Consider the following 20,744-nt stretch of genomic DNA (forward strand, 5'->3'; position numbering starts at 1 on the left):
TAAAACACTAGTCAGGCTGCACTTAGAGTATTGTCAACAGTTTCGGGCCCCTTATCTCCGAAAGGATGTATTGTCATTGGAGAGAGTTCAGGAAGGTTCATGAGGGTGATTCCAGGAACAAAGGGATTAATATATGAGGAATGCTTGGTAGCTTTGGGCCTGGACTCACTGAAATTTAGAAGAATGCATGGGGATCTCATTGGAACCTACCAAATGTTGGAAGGGATAGGGTGGATGTGGAAAGGACGTTTCCTATGATGGAGTATTCAAAACTAGAGGACACAGCCTCAAAACTGAGGGGCAATCTTTTCTAATAGAGCTAAGGAGGAATTTTTTTAGCCAGAGAATAGTGAATGCTTTGCCACAGACTGTGGTGGAGGCCAAGACTGTGGGTATATTTAACGCAGAGGTTGGTAGTTTCCTGACTGGTCTCAGCATGAAAGGGTATGGCCAAGCAGGCTCAATGGGTTGAATAGCCTAATTCTGCTCCTATGTCTCAATGTCTTATGGTTCCCAACCTTTTTTATGCCATGAACCCCTACCATTAACCAATGGATCCATGGACTCCAGGTTAGGAAGCCCTACTCTAATGGACATCTTAGAGAGAAGACAGAAACAGAAGCCTTCTATTGAAAGAGCTTCTACTAGTAATGTTGAAAACCAGATCTTATGGAGGGCTACAGTCTGGGTGCAGGTCAATAGGACTTGGAAGACTAATAGTTTGGCACAGACTGGATGGGACAAAGAGACTGTTTCTGTGCTGTATCATCCAATGACTCCATGACTTTGCTTAGTAAATCTCCATTGGCTCAATAGATCCAGACCCAATATCAAATCTGCATTCATCTGTCTTCCCCTCTCAGATGCTGCTTGACCAGTTACTCCAGCTGTTTTTTTCTCCTCCAGATTCAAGCATCTGCAGCCCTTCACATCTCCATTCAACAAGAGACTGCAGGTGTTATAATCTGGAGCAAAAGATAAACAGCAGAAGGAAATCGGCAGGTCAGGCAGCATATATCTGATCTACTAAATCAACAATGGACAGTTGATGTTTCAGAATGACTCACTTTTATTCTTCACATATTTAGAACATCTGGGGTCTGTTCTTTTTCCTGTCTGTCTTTCCTCATCCTCTTCTTTTGCCTCTCTTACTTTAGTTCAGCACACGTCTCTTCTTAGACTTGATGCTGTGCCAAATGGTTTTGGTTGGCACATTGAGGGAAATAGGACATCTTGGACCATTGCCACTGTAGGCTGGCAAGCAACATATTATCCTCTGAAGCAGTATTTGAAGGATAAGGTAGTAAGTAGGTCAAGCCTGTTCTCCCAGAGACTACGTGGGCTTCCTCCCACATTTCAAAGACATACTGGTTAGCAGGTTAATTGGGCTCATTCCCGATACAGGTTTCCTGACCCATAACAATGAGATTAATTCTGAATTGGTCTCCAGGTATACCAGCAAGCCATTGCGTTGGATCAGAATTGGTCACCCATGGATTACCAAAGTAACAAGGAAATATGTCAGCAGTGTTGACACACTATTGTATGGATACAATAGTGTCTTTTAGGAGCCTCTTTAAGATTGCTACACGGAGATTAGAAAAATAGAGGGCTAGGCGCTAGAGAAATTCTAGACAGTCTCTAGAGTAGGTTACATGATCAGCACAACATTGTGGGCTGAAGGGCCTGTAATGTGCTGTAGATTTCTATGTTCTATGTTGCATTGCAACAATGATAAAATCATAGCGTTTTCATTAACAGCACTATGTTTGCCATAAGACTGCAATGGCATTTACGAGTGCTTACTCAGTCTCTTCTGCTGTCACTACTATATTCCCTGGGCAAGCAGGGAATGGCAATAGGTGCTGTCTTTCTCAGCATCACCACATCACAAGAAGAACGTCTTAAAGAGTGCAGTAGCGCAGTGATTAGCCTAGCACCAACGACCCAGGTTCAAATGCCTGTAAGGAGTTTGTATATTCTCCCTTTGACCATGTGGGTGTTCTTTTGATGCTCCAGTTTCCTCCCATAGTCCAAAGATGTATGGGCTGGTAGATTAATTGGTCACGTGGCTGTAACTGGGTGATGTGGGCTCATTGGGCTGAAAAGCCTATTAACATGCTCTATCTCTAGATGTAGATAGACAGACTGACAGGCACAGATAGATAGACAGATAGACTTAAGCAATATCCGTTTTAACTTTAATCATTTTTTTATTTTCACTGGGTGTTCCTCACCACCACCCTCAGGAAATCTAAAGTGCATATCTTAGTGGTGCCTTTGGCTGTGAGCTACTCTTGAGTCAGCGCTGAGTTAATGTGAAAGCACTAGATCATTCTTTTTCACGTATGTGCGCAGTTTTCACCTGCCATTGCCCATGGATCATGCAGCCAGCCACAATAGTGTCATTCTGAAAGCTCGGCAATGCTGGCAATACTCCAACTGTCTCATTAACCTGACATCTGAGTTATAAGTGTGTCCCAGCTAGTACAGTTCAATTTAAATTATACTGCAATTTAATACAAGTGCTTTCCACAGCTGAATTAAAGTTAAAAGGGTGCATAAAAAAGATCATCAGCGCAGTGCCACTGCAAGAAATGCAGCTGCCTCAGAACTCCAGGAACTTGGCCCAGTTTTGTCCTGCAGTGCCATCAAGTATAGAGTTTTGCACTTTCTCCCTATAACCACCTGGATTTCCCCTGGAAATTCAAGTTTCCTCCCACATCCCAAAGACATGCTGGTTGTAGGCCACTAGAAATTGCTCTTTGTGTAGGTAGGTGACAGGAGAATTGGAAGGTGGTACTGGGCGTGCAAAAGAGGTTCTGTTGCAGAGAAGTAAACAGGGGAATGGAATGGCTCTGTGAAAGTCAAAATAAATTTGATGGGCTGAATGGCCTTAATTTTCTTTGGAGAATGTGTCAAGGGGATTCACCAGGATTTTCCCAGCAATGGATAGTACTGTATTAGCAATAAGGCAAGTTAGAATAAATTTGGATTGTTTTCTCTAGAGTATCAGAGGGTGAGGGGCAACTTTATAGAAGTATATATAAAATTAAGAAAGGAAAAGACAGGGTAGATAGAGTCTTTTTGCGCAGATGCAAATACTAGAAGGCATAGGTTTAAGGTGAGGGGGAAAAAGTTTGAAGGAGGCTTATGTGGTAAGTTATTGATTTTAGACAGTAGTGGTACTCAATGCCAGAGGAAGGAATGGAAGCAGATATGATAGCAAAATTGAAAGGGCATTTTGATAGGGATATGAACAGGAAGGGAACTGAGAAATATAGATGACATACAGGCAGATCTGCAGCTTAAATTGGCACAGGCATCATGGCTGAAGGGGTTGACCTGTGCTACACTGTTCTCTCTTATTCAGGATTGAAATGTGAAAACAACGTGAAAGTTGTTTCACTGTCCACTAGCCTGAGAATGGATTAATTCTGAACTTTTTAATCATATCACCTACCTATTCATATTTTTATTCAACTAGCTCTCTCAAATAAACCAGAGCAAATGAAAGTAAACATGTAATTGTATCTCACTGATTACAAGAGGGCAGAATTGTACCGTGCCATGGAACCACCAAGTGAGAATATGGAGAATCCATTAGGAGCAGAGTCAGAGTCAGGTTTATTATCACTGATGTTTGTCATGAAATAACAACACACACAAAATGCTGGTGGAACACAGCAGGCCAGGCAGCATCTATAGGGAGAAGCACTGTCGACGTTTCAGGCCGAGACCCTTCGTCAGGGCAAAAGGACTCGACCCGAAACGTCGACAGTGCTTCTCCCTATAGATGCTGCCTGACCTGCTGTGTTCCACCAGCATTTTGTGTGTGTTGTTGTTTGTCATGAAATGTTATTTTGTGGCAGTGGAAGGGATAAAATTTACTATTGTTACAAAGAAATAAATGAATAGCCTTGAATAATGAGGTAGTGTTCATGGGTTCATTGTCCATTCAGAAATCTGATGGCTAGGGGAAGAAGCTTTTCCTGAATCATTGAGTATGGGTCTTCAGGCTCCTGTATCTCCTCCCTGATGGAAGTAATAAGAAGATGGCCAGTCCTAGATGCCGAGGGTCCTTAATGAAAGAAAAACTGAGGGCTTTATGGGAGGGAAAGGTAAGTCAAAAGGTTGAGACAACATTATAGGCCGAAGGGTCTGCATTGTGATGAAGCCAACAATGAATTACAAATGATGCATTACAAATACATTGCAATCATCGAGAAATGAAATACCTGACTTACAGCTGATTAAACAGCTCTTTGAACAAACTGGTACAGGCATTATGAGCCAAATGGCCTGTTTTGGTGCTGCATGCTCCCATAATTTGTTACATATAATTTGGTAATTTTGCAGATGCATAAATCCACCATAAACAGTTTTATGAATGGTAATTAAGGGACAACAACAATCTCAGCGAACACTCTGGCCAATGAAATGATGTTACATCTGCGCAAAGTGTTCCGCTTTCTGATTTCTCTTCCATTTTGTATAATGGAAATTGAATTCAGGCTTCTAGATTTTTAGTCCAGTGTTCTAGGTTACAAGTCTAGTTAAATACAGAACTGTGCAAAAGTCTTAGGCACATATATATAGTGAGGATGCCTAAGACTTCAGCACAGTACTGTATTTGTCAATGTAAAACAGAGAGTGAGTTTGTTAAACAGGCGGGAACAAATGATATTAGAAATTGTGAAAGTGGAGCACGTCAGGAGGAGTGTGGGACAAGCGGAAGAAGAGTGCTGGAGGGAGGGAGTTGTCACGTGTGCAGACCCGTCAAGCCCTGAGACACCAGGCAAGATCATTTGATTCCAAACAATTGGTTTATTGATCATTACAAAAAGTCTCTCTATTGCTTCCCACTCCCTTTCCTCTCCCTGCCCCCTTCCCACTCTCAGTACTCAATAGAGACCCATATCAAAATCAGGTTTATCATCACTCATACATGTCATGAAATTTGTTTCTTTTTTTATCATGGCAGCAGTACAATACATAAAATTACTTCAGTACTGTGCAAAAGTTTTAGGTTCCCTAGCTATATATACTGTATGTGCCCAAGACTTTTTGCACAGTACTGTACCCGAAGTAAATTGTGGTCCAGAATCAATATGATTGTCATTAAAGCAAATGGTTTTTACAACAAGCCAAAAGGTAGAGTAATAATTATCAGAGAGCCATTTTTCAGAGGACTAATCCAATGCAATACGTTTGACTTCTAATACAGCAGCAATCTCACCCACGTTCTAAAATAGTTAACTCTAAGTTGATAAAGTTCAAAGTAAATTTATTATCAATGTATATAAATGTCACCATATACATACAACCCTGAGATTCATTTTCTTTGAGTCTGCTCAGTAAATCCAAGAAACAATAGAATGAATGAAAGACCACACCCAACAGGATGGACAAACAACCGATGTGCAAAGACAACAAACTGTGCAAATACAAAAGACAAAAAAAAGTAATAATAATAAAAGAATAAGCAATAAATATTGAGAACCTGAGATGAAGAATCCTTGAAAGTGAATCCATAGGTTGTGGGAATGGTTCAGTGATGGTGTGAGTGAAGTTGAGTGAAGCTATCCCCACTGATTCAAAAGCCTAAACAAGGGGAAATCTGCAGACGCTGGAAATCCAAGCAACACAAAATGCTAAAGGAACTCAGCATGCCAGGCAGCATCTATGGAAAAGAGAACAGTCAGCGTTTCGGGCAAAGACAACTGCTGAGTTCCTCCAGTATTTATGTGCGTTGCTTGGTTCAAAAGCCTGATGGTTGAGGGGTAATAAATGTTCCTGAACCTGGTGGTGTGGGTCCTGAGGCTCCTGTACCTTCTTCCTGATGGCAACAGTTAGAAGAGAACATGGCCTGAGTGGTGAAGGTCCACGATGATGGATGGTGTTTTCCTGTAACAGCACTCCTTGTAGATGTGCTCAGTGGTGGGGAGAGCTTTACCCCAACCATATCCTCTATTTTCTGTAGGATTTTCCACTTAAGGGCAATGGTATTTCCATACCATGATGCAACCAGTCAATGTACTATCCACCACACATCTATAGAAGCTTATCAAAGGTTTAGATGTCATGCTGAATCTTCGCAAACTTCTAAGGGAGTAGAGGTACTGTTGTGCTTTCTTCATAATGGCATTTACGTGCTGGGCCCATCCCAAGATAGATCTTTTGAAATGATAACACTAAGGAATTTAAAGTTAGTGCAATAGTCTCAGTTAAAATGATGAGTTGGATATACGTACTTCTAACACATTTTATCTTAATTGATGAAACAGAACCGAATAGCACAGGAATAACAATGTCTGTGCCAAACACAATGCCAAATAAAACTTAATCTCTTCTGCCAGCACATGATCCATAGCTTTTCATTTCCTACATATTCATGTATCTACATAAAAGCCTCTTGAATGCTATGATCTTATCTTCTTCCAATCTGCGACTCCATGTAAAATAAATTTAACCTTTTCCACCTTTCAACTTTTATACATGTACTCCAGCATTCAGATGTTAAATAAATCTACTCATTTTAGCTTTACATGGAGTTATGGTCAGTCACTACTCTGGAATGCTTAGGATGTGTCAGGAGGAATTCTTTTCACAATGTCCCTCTTTACGAGGTGACTCCTGGCTCAAGGATGACAGATGTCAAAATAGCAGTTGATATAACTCTGAATCACAAGGTTATAGCAATGGAGGCAGATGAGAAAGACTTGCCAGATATTTACCGCAATGTATGTGTAATGATTAAGTTACAGTACCAGCAGCCAGATCTCCAGAACATTGATGTGGACATTTGAATTGAAATCTCACCATGGCAGCTTCAGAGTTTAAATTCAAGTAAAAACATGAATCTGGAATTAATCAAAATTCTAAGTCTCATTAACGGTCACCACAATACAACTGGATTGTTGTAAAAGCTATTAGTTCACCAATGTTCTTTAAGGAAGAAACTCTGACATCCATTTGGTTCAGGTCCAACATTAAGTTTATTGTTGTCATCGGCATAAATACTCAGGGTATAAATGCCATGAAAATTAGCTTTATGCAACAGCACAGTACAGTACAAGATGAGGACAAACATTAGTTAACATAATCTTAGCTAACTATAAATTATACATTACTTATATGAGTGCAAGATAACAAAATAAGTGTAAAGATACTAGTGCAAGCTGAGAGAGGGAAATAGTCCATGTTGATCCTTGAAGTGTGGGTCTTAAGGCTTCTGTGCCCCCTGCCTGATCATAGCACCATGCAAAGGGAATGGCCCAAATCGTTGGAAGGGATCCAGATGGGGGTCTCTGAATATGGTTGCTGCCTTCCTGAGATATTGTATCATGTAGTTTGGATGTGACTTTAGACACACCACTATAATTGACCTTTAACAGCCTATCGGAGTCGAACACTAAATTACAACATAATCAGTATATCATATAACTCCAGCACATATCTATTGAACTTACCTGCTTTTATAGTATTGTATGTTTAGTCTCTCATAAGAGGTTAATAGCAATAGGATTTGAAATTAAGACATCAGGTTTAATGGAGGATGAATTAAATAAAAACATTTTTCACTCCAAAGAATAGTGAGGTCTGGAACTCAATATGAAAAAGATGTCCATATCTGAGGCTAGGCAACCTGCAAAGCAATGGAGGGAGAGCTGAAAAGATGAACCACTCTCAAAAACTCAGCGAGCATGAGATAGTAATTAATTGACCACCTGTTATGCCATGAATTATGATGATACCATGGCACACTCTTATTTCTGAGCCAGAAAGTCAAGGAATGAAATCTTACTCTATGTATGTAGAGGGGTTGCAGATGGCTGTAGGAATAATAGGAAGGTAGCAGTAGGTGCTTTTAACGTGCCTAACATTGCCTGCGACAGACATAGCTCTAAGGCATTAGGTGGGCCAGAATTTGTCCAGGACAGTTTTCTCAAGCCCTATGTAAATAGAGGAGCAACATTTGACCTCCTCTTGGGAAATAAGGCTGGGCAAGCAGGAGAGTTCTTTGGGACCAGTGACAATTACTCTGCTCATTTTTAAATAGTTATGCAAAAAGAAAGAAATGGTCCATTCGTTAAAATCTTAGATTTGGGGCAATCCTAATTTTGATGACATTAGATAACAATTCTCAAAGGCCGATTGAGAGGGGATGCTGGAATGTAAAGATACATCCAGAAAACGAAAGTGAGGTAGGAAGACTTCAGGGCCAAAGGTCCTGTTAGAGTGAAGGGCTGGTTGGCAGGATTAGCAAATGTGCTTGACAAGGGGCATTGTGGCTCTGAGCAGGAAAATGTTCAAGATTCAAGATTGTTTAATGTCACTTCCAGTACTCAAGTGTAAAGGAGAACAAAATAATTATTGCTCCAGATCTGATGCAGCACAAAATAAACACAATAAGAAAAAGTATTTTTAATACTGTGTTCTATCAATATAAATACATAAGATAGCTTATATACATATAGACTGATTGTAGGTCCATAAAGTGGTGCTAGACACAGGAGTGTCCATACATAAAATTAAAATTGTACAAGGCATTGGTAAGACCAAATTTGGAATATTGTGTACAGTTCTGGTCACCGAATTATAGGAAAGATATCAATAAATTAGAGAGAGTGCAGAGACGATTTACTAGGATGTTACCTGGGTTTCAGCACAAGTTACAGAGAAAGGTTGAACAAGTTAGGTCTCTATTCATTGGAGCGTAGAAGGTTGAGGGGGGATTTGATCGAGGTATTTAAAATTTTGAGAGGGATAGATAGAGTTGACGTGAATAGGCTGTTTCCATTGAGAGTAGGGGAGATTCAAACGAGAGGACATGATTTGAGAGTTAGGGGGCAGAAGTTTAAGGGAAACACGAGGGGGTATTTCTTTACTCAGAGAGTGATAGCTGTGTGGAATGAGCTTCCTGTAGTAGTAGTAGTAGAGGCCAGTTCAGTTGTGTCATTTAAGGTAAAATTGGATAGGTATATGGACAGGAAAGAAGTGGAGGGTTATGGGCTGAGTGCGGGTAGGTGGGACTAGGTGAGATTAAGAGTTCGGCACAGACTAGGAGGGCCGAGATGGCCTGTTTCTGTGCTGTGATTGTTATATGGTTATAAGGTGACTGACAGGAAATGATAAAGTAGTGGTGGCTGGGGAGCTTATTGGGTGGAGGTGTTGATCAGCCTTACTGCTTGGGGAAGGTACCTGTTTCTGAGTCTGGTGATCCTTGCAAGAATGCTGCATAGCCTCCTCCCTGATGGGAGTGTGGCAAACAGTCCATGAGCAGGTGGGTGGGATCCTTCATAAGATTACTGACACCTTTCTGAATATATGTCCTTGATGACGGGTTGGCTGGTTACAGTGAAGTGTTGAGGAGTTTTGACTACTCATTATAGAGCCTTCCTGTCTGCCGCAGTGCAGTTTCCATACCATGCAGTAATGCAGAAGGTTAGGATGCATCTACTGTACATCTGTAGAAGGGCGTAAGAATTGACGTACATAGTCCAGCTCGCTTCAGCATCCTCAGAAATTTCAGGCATTGGTGATCTTTCTCGATTGTATAGGTATATGTCAGGTATAGGCAGCTGGGAACAAGCAAATCCCTTGAGGAATATTCACCAAGCAGGATAGAAACAGACTAGAGCGCACAGTGAGGACTGCCGAGCGCATCATTGGAGCCTCCCTGCCCTCTATTGTGGACCTGTACTCTTCCAGGTTGAAGAAGAGGGCGGGGAACATCATAAAGGACTCCTTCCATCCTGTGCATGGACTGTTTGAACTGCTTCTGTCTGGTAGGCACTTCAGTTCCCTCCAGACTAAGACTAATAGGCACTGGAGAAGTTTTTTCCCTGCTGCGGTCACTTTGCTGAACAGTTAACTGCCGGTTAACTGTCGGCTAACTATTACTTGGATTGCACTACTTGTATGTATAATCTATATTTACATTTATATTTATCATTATTTTGTTATGAGCAGAGAGAAAACATCTGCCGGAAGTAAATTCCTTGTATGTGCACAGGTACTTGGCGATTAAAGTCTGATTCTGATTCTGATTCTGATAAAGGGATGTAGAAGTATATTTGAGAAAGAAATCAGGAGGGTGAAAAGGGAAATTAAATCTTTTTGGCAGAAAAGTTAAAGAAGAATCCAAAGATATTGTATGTCTGTATTAGATCAAAAGGGTAGGTATAGAGAGAATAAGTTCTCTTAAGTGTGGTTATCTATTTCTGGAAAACTCAGTAAATCCCTTTGCCCTTGAACAAAATCACTACCCCAAATCCATGGCTTGTCCTGCAGTCCTTCTTAAGTAAACACGTGATATGAGTCACACTCTAGTCTTCCATTAACTTGGCTATGACAACTATTTTTGGCAGGGACCAAACAAATTGTCAGCTTCCCACAATGCCCTACAGTACAGTTGTTCAGCCCCTGAGGGATTATCCATCTTCACATGCCCCAGGACCATCAATACCTCTTTTAGTAATATTGATGTGTGTAATGTAGAATCAGGTTGGCAGATCTGGCAAGACAGAAAACGCAGATAGGTATACAAATCATTTATTTACAAGCAGTAAAAATTCAACCAAACATTCATGTTCCCCAAGTTACAGACACTACATAGCTGAATGTTTAACAAGCTTATGTATTCATGGAAGAGGTCACGAGCTTCATCCAGAAGTGCTTTGAGGACGTTATCCCCAAAAAATTGGTTTCGGTCTATCCAAACCTGAAACCCTGGATCATCAGTCCCACGCGCGCTGCACTCACCATGCGAAACAAAGCTTTCGCCACCAGTAACCACCGGGAACTCAAGAAATGCAGCTATGATCTAAGCAAAGTCATCAAGGCAGCGAAACAACAATACAGGGACAAGATCCAGATGCAAATGTCCACCCACAACACACACAACTTATGGCAAAGTATGAAAACCATCGCTGCCTCTCGATCAGATGAGCTAAACCTTTCTTACGCTTGGTTCAATGTTGCCAACACTAAGCCCCTGAGGAGAGCCGCCAATGCGACCTGCACCTTGATCATCTCTGAGGCTGAAGTATATAGGTGTGTCCAGCGAGTGGGTAACTGCAAGACTGCGGGACCGGCTGGCATCCCAGGGCGAGTACTCAGGGTGTGCACGGCACAAACAGGCAGGTGTGTTTGCAAACATTTTTAATCTCTCCCTCTCCCAGCATAGAGTGCCCTCCTGCTTCAAAACATCTACCATTGTCCCTGTACCTAAAAAGACCAAGGTAACATGTCTGAACAACTGGCATCCTGTCACACTCACCTCAATGATAAGCAAATGCTTTGAGAGGCTGGTCAAGGATGACATCTGCAGCTTGCTACCACCCACACTGGATCCCCTACAATTCACCTACAGATGACGCAATAGCCACAGCTCTACACAGCATCCTTATACATCTGGAGAAGAGGGATGCTTATGTGAGAATGCTGTTCTTGGACTACAGTTCAGCATTCAACACCATAATTCCCTTCAGGTTTGACAAGAAGCTCAGAGACCTGAGCCTTCACCCTGCCTTGTGTATCTGGATCCTGGACTTCCTATCAGGTCACTAGCAGATGGTAAGAGTGGGCTCCCTCACCTCTGCCCCTTCTGACCCTCAACACAGGAGCCCCCCAGGGCTGTGTCCTAAGCCCCCTCCTTTACTCTCTGCATACCCGTGACTGTGTCACCACTCACAGCTCCAATCTGCTAATTAAATTTGCAGATGATACTACATTGGCCTTATCTCAAATAATAACGAGGCAACCTACAGGTAAGAAGTGGTGTCAAGAAAACAACCTTTCCCTCAATGTTGCATAAACAAAGGTTGTGGACACAGAAGGAACGGAGACAGGCTAACCCCTATTGATGTCAATGGTTCTGGAGTTGAGAGGGTGAACAGCTTTAAGTTCCTCGGTATACACATCACTGTGTACATACCTACTGAGTGATGAAAAAAGCACAACAGCAGCTCTTTCTGCTCAGATGGTTGAACAAGTTCAGCATGAGTCCCAAAATCCTAAAGACTTTCTACAGGGGCACAATTGAAAGCATCCTGACCGGCTGCATCACTGCCTGGTATGGGAACTGTACCTCCCCATATTGCAGGTCTATGCAGAGAGTGGTGCGGATAGCACATCTGTAGATTTGAGCTTTCCACTATTCAGGACGTTTACAGTGATAGGTGTGTAAAAGGGGCCCGGATGATCATTGGGGATCTGAGTCACTCCAACTACAAAGAGTTCCAGCTGCTACCATCCAGAAAATGGTACTGCAGTATTAAAGCCAGGACCAACAGGCTCCAGGACAGCTTCTTCCACCAGGCCATTAGACTGATTAATTCATGCTGACACTATTGTATTTCGAGCTATATCAACTGTCCTGTTGTATATCTTACTGTACATACTATTTATTACAAATTGCTAAAATTTGTACTTTGCTCAATCAGATGGAGATGTAACATAAAGATTTTTCCTCCTCATGGATGTGAAGGATGTAAGAAATAAAGTCAATTCAATCCAATTCATTGAACAAACATACTTAGTTAAAAGTATGTGCAGAGCATACCTTCCCAAAGGCCATGTGCCTTGCTTACCTTAAACAAAGGGAGAGCAAGAACCTCCCATACTTGCTTTATATACCCAGGATATTTGAAACTGGACACCAGACAGCTGTCCAATGGGAAAAGCAGCTGCAGTTTCTAAACTAACCAATCACGACAAAGCAATTCTGGACAATCAGCATACAGCATGACCCCCTCCCCACCACCCACAGAACAATGGGTTTCACAACAGTGCTTCTCTCCTCTGATTTCCATAATCCCCACAGTAAATACAAAAATGTTACCAGGATTTACTGTAAGTCATAAGGAGAGATTGAATTGGCTGATATTATTTCTCCTGACGTTTAGGAGGCTGAAGAACAACTTTATACAGGCTTACAGTATCATGAGGGCCTTAGATAAGGTGGATAGCTGCAGTCTTTTTCCTAGTGTAAGGAAGTCTACAAGTAGAGCAGATAGTTTAAAGATTACAAAAGGATTGGAGGGACAGATTGTTCACACAGAAGGTGGTGGATATAGAGAATAAACAGCCTTCTAGTCCTAGACTCTCCCATTATTTGAAACATCTACTCTATCTAGACCTTTCAATACTCATTAGGCTTCAATGAGTACCTCCTTTATTCTTCAATGCGCCAGTGTTTACAGGCCCAGAGCCATCAAACGCTCATCATACAATTGAGGCAGGTTATTATTTATCTGACTCAGTGTACCTATGAGGCAGTTACAATAATAACATTTAAAAGACACTTGAACATTGATGGGCCCAAAGAAGTCAAGTGGCTCTGCCTCACGAAGCCACCTTGTTCAGCATGCACAAGTTGGGCCAAAGGGCCTGTTTCTGAGCTGTGCTGCTCTTTTGTTACACAAGGGATTTAAACATAAAATCTAAGATGCAAACAGAACATAAGAAATACAGCCCCTTAATCCTACTCTGGTATTCAATAAAATATGATCTCAGCATCAATCCCCCTCTCCTATCGGAATCCCATAAATCTTTAAAGATCCACCTTATCCCTTATCTCAGCTTGACAGTGCTACAGCTCCACAACACAGTTATGCTGTCTTTCACATGAAATGGTGGATCAATTGCACATATAATCTCTTGGATGGATTTGGAAGATCCTATGACATTATTTAGGAGGCATTTTCACTTTTCCTGCATCCTTTGCAGTGTTTATCTTTCAACCAGAGTGACTGAAGTAGCTTGTGTTATCATTGGGGTATCTAGGCACTTATAAAGGACTAAGGCTACAAATGTAGCAAATTTGTAATTTATTAAGTCCATCTAATTGGCTGTTCAGTATCTGTGAAATGATATAAAAACATCTTTCTTTACATGCTGAGTAAAATCCCTTCTTCTATATCCCAACTTTGTGTTTTTTTTCTGGCTCAGAAGAGTGTTATTAAACGGAATTTCCGTTCTTCCTTTCTGGCTCAGTACTGACAATTTCATAAGAACTTGCAAGATGATTGAAGGATGAATTTGGCCAGTGGATTTGTGGCCTCCGAAAACTGACGTACACATACAAAATAATCCCTATTAACTGAACACAATCCAAATCTACAATGCTGTAATCTCCTTTTTGCAGACCTTGGCTTCGGTCTGCCCATGAAAGGAAACAAATGAAGCTAGACTGAAAATGGCACCACATTTATGTGGAAAGAGCCAGATTACAGCGGTCATGTTCAATACATCGTTATAACATTCATCTCCCTTCCCACCCCCCCCCCACAGTAATAGATGGCTTAAATTACTATTTTCAACAAATGATTGTTTTGTTAAAATGTATACAAATATAAGTATGAATCACAAGCAATTATAAGGATAAAGGGTACATTGGCCTTTATTGCAGAGGATCTGAGTATGAGTGATTTACTGCAGTTATGTAGAACCCTGGTGAGACAACAGCTGGAGCAAAAGCCACAATGCTTCCATGCCAAGCGAAGGATATACTTGTGACAGAGGGGGTGCAATTTCAGCTTTTATTTATTTATTGCCATACAGCACATAATAAACCCTTCCAGCCCTTCGAGTCATGCTGCTCAGCAATTTCCTGATTTGATCTGACCCTAATTATGGGACAACTTACAATGACCAATTAACCTGTCAACCAGCATGTCTTTGGATTGTGGGAGCAAACCAAAGCACCCGGAGGAAACCCACATGGTCAAGCGGAGAATGCAGAAATTCCTTACAGGCAATTGCAGGAATTGAACCCGGATCACCTGCATTGTAAAGTGTTGAGCTAATCTCTACACTACCATGCCACCCCTTATTAACTCCCAGAATGACAGACTTGTCCAGTGAGGATAGAGTAAATACTCTATCATTTCTTGATTTTAAGAGAACGGAACAAGATCTCAATGAAATATTAAAATTCTTCTTAGTGTTGACAGGGTAGATACAAAGATGATATTTCTAGCTGAGATGCCTAGGACTAGAGGTTACAGTTCTGAAGTAAGAAATATTTCCACGTAGTTTTTCACTGATCCACTGTATTTCTCTGTTCTACTGTGAATGCCTGGAAGAAAACAAATCTCAGCACACAATGACAAATGTGCACTTTGATAATAAATTTGCTTTGAACTTTGAAATCAGCCATTCAGAAGCAAGAGGAGAAGTTTCTTCACCTAGAGTCATACTGTAGCTAAGGTGGCGCTGGACATTCAGCAATCAGTCCTGTCAGGACACAGAGATTTTTGGATATTAAAATAATTGCAGTACATAGGGATAGTGCAGGAAAGTAGGATCAAGATAAAACATTAGCCATGAATTTGTTTGAAAATGCAATAAGCAGAAGAGAGCTGAATGGTCTATTGGCCTAATCCTATAGGATCTGTCCAACCCCCTTCCCTAATCTCCCATAATTTTATAGTCCTGTGAAATCTCTGGCTGTTTGCTTGTTCATCCAGAAGTCCTACCTCCTCTGGTGCCCTTGTCCTTGGCTGCAGCGGCATCAAGTTCTGAAATTCCCTCTTGGAGACATCTCATTTGTTTGGTCAGGTGCATCAGCAGAATCTGCCAACCTTTCCCAAGTAGGTTTGCTGTTACAAAAGCACAGCTGATACAAGTGGTTTTGCAAGAGAATTGTGTTGGTGTTTTATTTCAAACAAGTCATTAATATGCAGTATAACAATCAACACGGATGCAGTTTGAATTCCTGAAGCACAATACTGGTCACAGGCTGTCAGTCAGAAAAACAATCCTCTATTACCATTAAAATACAAAATGCTGGCAGAACTCAGCAGGCCAGGCAGCATCTCCGGGAGGAGGTAGTGACAACGTTTCGGGCCGAAACCCTTCATCAGGAGTGAATGTCGTCACTACCCTCCTGATGAAATGGTTGACATTTTTGGTTAAAACACTGATTGGCACTGAGAGTGGAGGAGCAAGATGACAATGATTTCCACAGATTCACCAACCTCAGGCTAAAGAAATTGTTACTTATCTTTTTCTAAAGCATATCCTATTCTGAGGCTAGGCCTTCTGGTCTAAAATTCACCCACTTACTGACCAACACCTTATAAAGCCTCAGCATTACTTTCTTGCTTGTATATTCTAGTCCTCTCAAAATAGGTGCTAACATTGTCTTTGCCTTCTTGCTACTGACTCAACCAGTGCTGGATTATTTTTAGAAAAGGAGGTGAAAATGTAGGCCATTAAAAAGGGAGGAGGTGAATGACAGTTGGAACAATGTTGTAGGTGGGGTGGGTCAATGGGAGCCTGCGTGTGAATCTGGTGTATGGGGGAAGAGAAACGGACAACGACGGGTGAAGGAGAAGCCATGGGGTGGAGGTGGGAGGGTGGGTAGTTATGGGGACAAAAATAGGAGGACAAAAGGATCAGGTGTGTGGGGGGGGGCAGGTTTTTTGTACCTAAAATTGGTAAACTCAATATTAACGTCACTGGGTTGTTGAATATAAGGAGCACTTCTCCAGTTTGCATTGAGCTTCTACCTGGCCAAGGGTGGACAGGTCAATGTGGGTACAGGGAGGGGCTTTGAAACAGTCAGTAACTGGGAGCTCAGAATGGCATTGTGAACTGAGTGTAAAGACATTCTGCAGTCACCAAATCTATACTTGGTCTTGCCAGTGTAGAGGAGGCAACATCAGGAGAACCAAATGCAATAGAAAAAGTTGGAGGAGAAGCATGTAAACCCTTGCCTCTCCTGGAAGAACTATTTAGATCCCTGGGTGGTGGTGAAGGAGCAGATGTAAGGACAAGTGTGGAAAGGTGAAAAGGCCAGGGGTAAGGGAGAGATGTGTTGTAGCCACCTCTACATAAGCTCCCATTATGTTACTAAATTCAACAAGCTTTCACTCCTATGAATGGCTGATCCAATTTCCTGTTTCTCTACACTTGAGGTAACTGTTCTTTTTTTATTACCTATGTGCTTTCGATGTCACTTATTACAATACTATGGAGCTATGATTATTATATTGAGTGATCTTTGTGTATTTTCATACCCAAGTCGATTTTGTCCATAAGATCTGTAAATACACCTTCTGATTATTTGGGAACACCTTTTAACCAGAAACTTCTTCCTAATATTTTACTCCATCCAAGTATTTATTCATAACATGTATATATTTTTTAGTTTTACATGGAGATACAGCACAGTAACAGGCCCCTCAGGCCCAATAAGCCTGTGTCAACCCATTATATCCATGTGGGGAAGCAATGTTCTAACCCATACGTCTTTGAATGTGGGAGGAAACCAGAGCACCCAAAGGAAACCCACATAGTCACAGGGAGAGGTGCAAACTCCTTATAGAAAGTGGTGAGAATTGTACCCAGGTTGCTGGCGCTGTGAAACGTTACACTGATCACTACACTACCATGCCGTCCTGACAAGGGATTGTAATGGTGTGAAGATGCTTATTACTGTAACTCTGTATTACAATGCCCTTGACAGATCACCTTTCTCTGTCTTTTAATATTCCTTAGGATAAAACGCTTTATCACCCAGTGACCAATAGCTGCATGGATTGCAGCCTAGCCGACAAGAAGATTTTTATGAGCCGATGTAACCCCACAGTGCACACTCAGCAGTGGATTTTTCAACACGTCAATTTAACTGTTCTGGACAACTTCAACAGTAACTCCAGCTCCTAGGGATATCTTTGCCGAAGCAGAGGTTGTGCACATTTGGCGAGTCAGTCCTTTGGCTGGAACTGACAGCATCCAGATCGATTTGTTCAGGTGTCGAGTTTCGTAGGTACAGGGGTAGGGGTGCGGGGAGGGCTAGGTGTGTGTGTGTGTGTGTGTGTGTGTGTGTGTGTGTGTGTGTGTATGTGTGCGTGTGCGTGTGTCTGTGTATGTGTGAGTGAGCGCAGGATGGGTTGGCGGGCTCATTTCTCAGGATCGGTGGTAGCCGTAGCCAAAACCAAGAATGCAACTGACGCACTTTGGATGGAAAGGGAAAAAAAAGAACCTCACCAGCTGTCAAGAGAATGTGGAAAGGCTCGCGAGGGCTCAGGAATGCCTTGCTGGTCAAGAGCGGACAGATTTTACCTGACTTAACGGAAAAGAGCTGGAAATTTTGAAGATTCTCAGGTCAATCCTGCTCCGATGTATCTTTAAGTGGATGCTGATTGCACTTTTTGTTTTAGGGCAGGACACAGCTCGGCTGATCAGCAAACGGAGTGCATGGCTGATACCAGGTCGAACCTGTTCACTAGACCCTAATGACGAGCTGGCCAGTATCCAACAATTATACAGAGTTTTTTTTTAAACCCTATTTGGGCTTTGTGAACAACTGTCTTTTCGTTTTTTTGTATGTATTAAATTCAAGAACAAATTTTGTGAGTCATTTATTGGCAAACTTTGGGCGATGGGAATTCTAGGAATTGTCTAATGCACATCATTTGCCACATAGCACAAAAAAAAATGTTTGCCTTTCAGAGAAATATTTACTAAGTTTCTGAGAAACAACATTTTGCACTATTTTGTTCTAACTGAGATTTTATTAAAATGGAATATTGTGATATATGTACACACACACACACACACACACACACACACACACACACACACACACACACACACACACACACACACACACACACACACACACACACACACACATATATATATACACACACACACCTGGCATAGCAATTCCCAGCGATCGCTGCACATTATTTCTCAATAAATTTTCATAAATCATTTGGTTTCAATCCTGCACTCACATGGTCCAGCCAATAAACTTTATACATGCTCAGCCACTTCAAGATGTAAAACAGAAAGGAAATGTTGAATGAGCTTCATATTCTGAGACAATGGATTAGAAGCCCATTGCGTGAGAGGTGGAGGAAGCAGGCTGAGGTTGAGGGTAGGTGAGGCCACTTCTATATTCTTCACTCCACCCCTAGGTCTGTTTAGGCTAGTGCTGTGACTTAACAGTGTGTATGCATTGGCACCATCACCTTACCAGCAATGCAGGCACACATCATGACCCAGACGGGCAAATTAGAAGCGGAGGTTGAGAGGTTCCTAAGTACTAAGCGTGTCAAAGGTTATGGGGAGAAGGCAGGAGAATATGGTTGAGAGGGAAAATAAATCAGCCATGATCGAATAGCAGAGCAGACTCGATGGGCAAAATGGCCTAATTCATTTTTTATGATCTTATGATTCCACTGTCTGGAGGAGATGTGGATTTTTCTTCAAAAGCTTTATACAGCATACACTAATTCATTTTTTAAATCTTAGAACTGTTGTGATTCAGAAGGAAGCTATTCTAGCCCATCATATCTAAGCCACTTCTTACCCATTAGTCCCATTCTCTGTTGCCCTTTCAAACACCTATGTAATCCATTTCTGATCTATAAACACAAGAGGCTCTGGAAATGCTGGAATTCTTGAGCAACATACACAATATGCTGGAGGAGCTCAGCAAGTCAGGCGGCATCTATGTTCAAGAATAAACAGTAGACATATCAGGTTGGGTTGTGATGAAGGGCTTTAGCCCAAAATGTCGACTGTTTATTCCCCTCCTTTGATGCTGCCGAACTTGCTCAGCTCCTCCAGCATTTTGCGCTCTCTTTTGATTCATTCTCTTTCCACCACTCCAGATCATGACTGCTCTGAATAAGAACATTTTTTCCATTACATTTGCCTTTCAACTTATTTTTTTAAATTGAGGAGGTACCTGGTAGGATGAATGAGGGAGTAGCACCAGGGTGTGCTGTATTTGAATTTTCAAGAGGCCTTTGATAAAATCTTACATAAAGAGATTACCATGCAAAATTAAAGCACAGCTCTTTTGGGAGCAGTATACTGGCAGAAACTGAAAACTGGTTGACAGACTAGAGAGATCAAAGAAGAAGAATAAATACATTGTTCTCAGTGTAAGGTGATGATGACTGGACCACTAAAGGGATTAGTACTTGAGCCTCAGCTATTCAAAATATAAATCAATGATTTGGACAAGGGAACCAAACGTAATAATTTTTAAATAAAAATCAGAGAACTAGAGATGATTTAGGCTGCAGATGCTGAAAACTGGAGCAACAGACAATCTGCTGAGAATCAGTCGGTCAAGCAGGAGCTGTTTCCTCCCACAGATACTGTGTGACTTGCTAAATTCCTCCAGCAAATTGCTTGTAATCTCCACAACTCCTTAAACCAGGTAATTCCAGAGATACTCTATCTACATATCTCAGTTTTAAAGGACTGGCTCAGTCATTAAATAACTGGCTCAATATATTTTAGCTATATGCCCTTGTTTGTAATTCTCCCACCAGTGTAAACATCCTGACATCTCTCTTGTCATATCCACTTCATTGTTCTGAACCTTAAAGAATACGCACTCTGGAGGGATTATAACTCACCCTGCTCAAATTTAAGCACCAAAGTGGGCTGAATTCTCAACAAATTACTAAAAACAATACCATTGTGAAAACAAAGATCACATGATTGAGAACAACTGTGTGAAACAATTACAAACCGCTTAAGGTCTATCACATGATGGTCATTTTGAGGAAGGTAATTCAATTAAAATGGACTTTGAAATAGAAATGGACTGTAATAGAATTAGCCAGGTTAACTATTACTCATTGTGATTCAATGACCTCTCTTTCGCAAATTTGAATGCTGTGGATTAAGCTTGGCTTTGATCCCTACTGCGAGGGGCTTACTCACAAAGAAAATCTGCTTAGTCAAGGTATCATGTGATCTTC

General features: G+C 41.4%; 1 protein-coding gene across 1 annotated transcript in view; it reads left to right on the top strand.

Annotated features, from left to right (window-relative positions):
• Positions 1 to 17,773, top strand: part of galntl6 (polypeptide N-acetylgalactosaminyltransferase like 6) — a 784,854-nt gene extending 767,081 nt beyond the window's left edge. Inside the window, exon 12 of the mRNA XM_059974280.1 lies at positions 17,512 to 17,773. Within this exon, the coding sequence (XP_059830263.1) occupies positions 17,512 to 17,679 (168 nt within the window). The 3' untranslated portion in view covers positions 17,680 to 17,773. The remainder of the gene's footprint in view (positions 1 to 17,511) is intronic.
• The last annotated feature ends 2,971 nt before the right edge of the window (positions 17,774 to 20,744 follow it).

Source organism: Hypanus sabinus, chromosome 7 (genome assembly GCF_030144855.1).
Source record: "Hypanus sabinus isolate sHypSab1 chromosome 7, sHypSab1.hap1, whole genome shotgun sequence".
Classification (NCBI taxonomy): domain Eukaryota; kingdom Metazoa; phylum Chordata; class Chondrichthyes; order Myliobatiformes; family Dasyatidae; genus Hypanus; species Hypanus sabinus.